General features: G+C 43.7%; 1 protein-coding gene across 1 annotated transcript; it reads left to right on the top strand.

The window, feature by feature from the left end:
• Positions 1–2,673: 2,673 nt before the first annotated feature.
• Positions 2,674–4,662, top strand: FAM46C (family with sequence similarity 46, member C). The gene has a single exon (XM_009572254.1). It carries the CDS (start codon positions 2,695–2,697, stop codon positions 3,865–3,867), a length of 1,173 nt encoding a protein of 390 aa, XP_009570549.1. The 5' UTR covers positions 2,674–2,694; the 3' UTR covers positions 3,868–4,662.
• Positions 4,663–5,651: the final 989 nt, after the last annotated feature.

Genomic DNA, 5,651 nt, shown 5'->3' with positions numbered 1-5,651 from the left:
CTTACATGAGGGATCTCCTCGAGGAAAGCGCTTGGTAGCGCGTTTTAAATTACTGTTACTATTTAAAACGGCCTAACGGCAAGTTCCGCGTGCCCCAGGTGAGCGCCGGTCCCGCGTGCGCGGAGCTGAGCCTGCCGTGCACCGAGTTGCCCCTTACGGCGCAGCAAAGCGCGCTCAGCTCTCCTCTCGGGAGAAAACCAGGAGAGGCAGCTGAACCTCCCCGCCTGCAGTGCCCCTCGGGTTTGCAGGGGACTTGTAGCACTGCAGTGTCATAGGGGTGCTGCTCGCTGCAGGTACGGTAGTCTAAGTTCTTTTCAGGTGTTGTGTCAAGCTATATGTCTTATAGGGAAATCTGCTGCTGCAGAGTAATGTACTTCATGACAAATGTGAAGGCACGTTGTCCTCGCTCCTTCCGCCTCCGATTCGAGATTTGTGTCCATGTGAAGCTACAATACTCTTTCCTCTTGGTATTAAAAATAGGTAGTGCCCACCTCGGCTTCAGAGTTGTTTTCTTCCCAGTGAATGAGCATCTTCAGATATCAGATCTTCTTGTGATGGAAGATGGTGGTGAAACAGGAGGCATGTGAACTGCTAGTATCTCAAATACATTAAAGTCACTAAGATCCTGTTGTCACTAACTAATTCTTGCAGAGAGGGCAAACATGTGAGTGATTTGGGGGTGGGAGGCTTCATAGACAGCCTGAGAATTAAACTCTCCACTGAACTGGAAATGAAATACTTCATCTTCCCCCCACAAGGGCAGCAATGTGCGTTATTCTCCTAGGTGAGGATTACCAAGCAGAACCAAGTGTGTGGGGTGGGGTGGGAAGCACTGCTCCAAATTCTTTCTGGTCACTGGGTGGGCTGCGCGTGTTGTCTTAGCTGCTGAGAAGGCTACAAACGGGAAGGAGGAGAGGGAACGCTTTTGGGGCCAGTAGCTGAAAGCACTTGCAGCTTAAGGTAGGAGTCATGGAAGACTCTTGTGTTCTTTAGTGATCTGAAGGATTTAATGAAAATATAGTAGCTTTAAGATGAAAGTGTACTTGAATGGGTTTGAAGTGCCTGAGGGCAACTGCTGGCAGGCTTGATGCCTCTGGGTTTGTGCTGCGTTGCAGCCTTAAGGATTGAGTTTGAAGAACCCCTTGATTTGTCCTAGACTAATCATCCTACGAATCACAGGTTTGTTTTGTGCCTGCTGGAGCTGATGTGACCCACAGCAGCAGAGCTTGTAATGCAGCAGCTCATCCTGAAGGGCAGAAATTGATTCCCCAGGAGCATTTTTACCTTACTGTATATTTTATCTAGCATTTGACTGTCTTCTGTAGAGGAGGTGACAGGTCAAATGAGCTGTTCAGAAATTAAAAGTTGGAAGAGGACAAGCATGAAATGACAATAGCTGCTCTTTGAAACGTGCTTTAAAAGTGTTCCATGCGCTATGTTGATGCATGTTAGCAAACTATATGGTTGGGTTTTAAACAATTCCTGCTACGCAAGAGTTAACTACCTTATTCTGACTAGTCTGACCTTGGCAGCTGCAGTCTTCACAAGTACTTGGGGCAGAAGAAGGTGAGGCCTCAATTAGACTGTAGCTGTCAGGAAGCACCTGGCCACAACAGAAACCTGGAACATGTAAAAAGAGAAAAGTGTATTAATACCAGTTGGAGTTGTGTGACTGTAGAACATATGTAAGTATCTACATACTTCAAAACACAAGCCACTTAAGCACAAGAGAATGATCTTGTCAACTGTGACAAGACTCCTTAAAAAGCACAGAAGTTCAGATGAGGCTGTGACCAAGCCTGATCAGTGAGGTTCTCAAGTGGTTAAAGAGTTACACTAACACGATATACATCATCTGAATATATGCCAGCACATACAAGCTTGTTTGCCGTCCACAAATGAGCAACAGGTTGGGGCAAGTATGAATATTTCCAAAAAGGTAGTTTGATTATGCAGTGTATCTGAAGAAGGGTAAAGAGTTGCTTACAAAGACTGAAGTGCAGATTGAATAGTTATCTGACTTTGCAGCTGAAATTCTGTCCAGGATGCTGAAGTGCTGTAGCTTTTTGTAGGCACAAGGTGTACTTGGCCTTTATCCTATGAGTGGTAGATGCTGGATGGCTGAGAAAGGAAAAACTTCTATGAGAAGGAAGAAATCTTGTACCTCTCGCATCATTAAAGTGCTTTCAGTGGACTGGATGTCTAAGCCCTGGAACTAACACCTGTGTGTCTTCCACTGTTGTGTTAGTTGGAGAGAGCAGTTTGAGCTTTATGTACACTGAAACAAGTTCAAAGCTTAACTTTCAGAAGTGTTTTGCACTTACGGCTCATTTGGCTGCAGCTGTTGCTGCAGATGATCTTAAACTTGGGTAAAGCTTAGGTGTCATTTTTGTTGATAATTTCCCTTTGACACAAACTGCTTTTGCTGAAGTACTTAACTCTGCCTCACCAAGAAAAGGACAACGACAGCTAAATTTTTTGCCTGCACCAATAGAGAAGTGTATCATTTCAGGTGAAAGGCTTATGATAATCATTAGTACATAGAATTATTTCTTTCTAGTTTGTGCCTGTGTATGTGTAGACAGAAAAGCAGAGCATAGGATATATCTAGGAAGCGTAAACAGAAAGTCTGACTTGTCTTTTTTTTTTATATTCCACCTCCCTACAGTTTCTTTGGAGAAGAAAAACGTTAAGATGGCAGGCAAAGGAAGTAACACAGACTGCATGTCATGCAGTGTACTGAACTGGGAGCAGGTCAGCCGTCTGCATGAGGTTCTTACAGAGGTGGTTCCGATCCATGGACGAGGTAACTTCCCGACGCTGAAGATAACTCTGAAGGACATTGTTCAGACTGTTCGGAGTAGGCTGAGTGAAGCAGGCATTGTGGTACATGATGTCCGTCTGAATGGCTCTGCAGCTGGTCATGTCCTGGTCAAGGATAATGGGCTGGGATGCAAAGACCTGGATCTCATTTTTCAAGTTTCTCTTCCAAGTGAGGCAGAGTTTCAGTTAGTTCGAGATGTGGTGTTGCGATCCCTCTTGAATTTCTTGCCAGAAGGAGTAAGCAAGCTAAAAATCAGTCCAGTAACACTGAAGGAAGCCTACATCCAGAAGCTGGTCAAAGTGTACACAGAGTCTGACCGTTGGAGCTTGATATCACTTTCCAACAAACATGGCAGGAATGTGGAACTGAAGTTTGTAGACTGTATACGACGACAGTTTGAGTTCAGTGTGGACTCCTTCCAAATCATACTGGACTCCCTGCTCTTTTACTATGACTACTCAGAAACCCCCATGTCGGAGCACTTCCATCCAACTGTGATCGGGGAGAGCATGTATGGAGACTTTGAAGCAGCTTTTGATCACCTCCAGAACAAGCTGATAGCTACCAAAAATCCTGAAGAGATCCGAGGTGGTGGGCTTCTGAAGTATAGTAACCTCTTAGTACGAGACTTCAGGCCTATGGATAAGGATGAGATCAAAACATTAGAGCGCTACATGTGCTCCCGATTCTTCATAGACTTCCCAGACATCCTGGATCAGCAGCGCAAACTAGAGACCTACCTCCAGAACCACTTCTCCAAAGAAGAGAGGAGCAAATATGACTACCTCATGATTCTGCGCAGGGTGGTGAATGAGAGCACAGTCTGTCTCATGGGACATGAGCGAAGGCAGACTCTCAACTTGATCTCTCTGCTAGCACTCAAGGTGCTGGCAGAACAAAACATCATCCCTAATGCCACCAATGTTACCTGTTACTACCAGCCAGCACCTTATGTTAGTGATGTAAACTTCAGCAACTACTATCTTGCAAATGCTCCTGTGCCGTACAGCCAGTCCTACCCCACTTGGTTGCCTTGCAATTAAGTGTTTCACTTGAGCATTCTTGAGTGGAGGCTACTGAAGGCCGAGATGCTGAGTGTATATATAGACAAGTAATAACTGTCAGTTGGAGGTTTTCTAATGGAAACATGACTGCATTGGACTGTCCACTTCCTGGTGTGCAGTAGGAGTATGTAACCAGGTGACCTGCTATGAACCTTTTCAGTATATCTCTACAAATGCCAAGAAGCCGTATTACCTCTTCATTAGGAGAAGAGAACCAGCAGCCAAATGTTAAGAGGAGTAGTTGCAAAACTCGGTACTAATTCTGGAAATGGCTATTAACGTGTGATCTAAGTCGAGTATTCGTAAACTGGGTTAGTTAATAGAGGAAAGACTGTAAAATGTCTTGAGCAGAAGCCACTCCTGGAACAGCAACAAAACTCTGCTTTCTATTGCCTAACCTCATTACTCTATACTTCCTCAGTTCAAGTTCTGGCCAACTTTCTATTGAACTAATTGTGCAAGAGTGGGCTTGTGTTTGGGCTGCTTCTACCTTCTGGCCGTGTAGAACTGGTAACTGTATGGATACTGTCTCTCTAGTAGAGGGCCTAAGCGTTGTTTCCTGTAGTACCTAGGGATATGTGGTCCTGCCTCAAGTTCAAGATTAATTTCTTGGGAGTTGAAGATGGATTAGTAAGTCTCTATCTCTAAAGCATAAGCTGGCTAAATTTTGCTGGAGTACAAAAATTTGGCATCTCTAAACATGCACCAAAACACGATCTAAAACTTGGTAATGTGAAAAGTCCTTGAAATGAGGAATTGAAGCTTTAAATAGAATTGGAACCACAGTTTGAATAGTTAGGATGGAAAAATACTGTTGAGTCCAGGCTCAAGATAAAGCCTTTCTGACTGCAAAGCAATTTTTGGCACAGTTGGAAAGTAGCGCAGCTCTTGCACTGAGGTTTGGCCCAACTTTCTTCCTCACAGGTCCACAGCAAGCAAAAGAAAAAGAACCCCCCCAAAAAAACCCGAACCACTGTAAGTTGCAGGGTGATATGCACTTCTGCCACAGTATAAATTCCTGAAGTGCCTCCTAAAAGGAATTTCTTCTTGTACAACTTCAGACGAGTTGTGAAGGCTTGTCTTTCTGTCACCACTTAAGGGTTGAGCTTACTGGTTTATCACTATCACCTGGTCACTGTATGAGATGGTATTTTGAGTGGTTAGAGTAAAATTCTTCCTCTTTAGTGGTCTTAACCCTCACTTGAAGAGGTATATAAACCCTAACCACAGAAGCTGTATGTGTTGAAAAGTCTGCCCCTGTTTTCAGAATTGCCTCTAGAAGAGTACATACTCCCTTGGAGGTGTAGGGAGCTGACCTTCCTAAAGGGTATGTGCTGAACTCGCTGCTTTGAAACGCCTGTGCTTTATAAAGAAGGTTAAAAATTCCCCAGTTATGTATATAGCGGTATTAGAAACTGGTATATTATGGATGATTTTTACTGAATTGCAATAGTAAAATACATATAGCAAACCATCTTGAGTTTCCTTTGCTTATCCAGAGAAGTAGACTAGAAAGGCAAATCTTAGAGCTATTTAATATATACTGGTGCAATGTTTAAGAATACTTGTTTACTAAATCTTTTTTATGACTTCTAGCTGTCTCTGCAAGCTTGTGAGACCAAAGTGCCTGATCAAACAAATGATTTAAGCTTAAAAGGTAAAGCAGAAAGCAGGTGAAACACTGATGTATGGTTGCTGTTCAAGGTGGAAAACAGTAGCAGTGCAGCACTTAAATGGCAGTAGAAAACTGCCTGTTCCTCATA

The sequence above is a fragment of the Fulmarus glacialis genome, unplaced genomic scaffold, assembly GCF_000690835.1.
Source record: "Fulmarus glacialis isolate BGI_N327 unplaced genomic scaffold, ASM69083v1 scaffold39322, whole genome shotgun sequence".
Taxonomy (NCBI): Eukaryota; Metazoa; Chordata; class Aves; order Procellariiformes; family Procellariidae; genus Fulmarus; species Fulmarus glacialis.
The sequence above is the reverse complement of the archived record's forward strand: the minus strand, read 5'-3'. Positions and strand labels throughout refer to the sequence as shown.

Bases quoted from the DNA above. Each gene is read 5' to 3' on its own strand.
- FAM46C (XM_009572254.1), top strand. From the start codon at position 2,695: ATGGCAGGCAAAGGAAGTAACACAGACTGCATGTCATGCAGTGTACTG.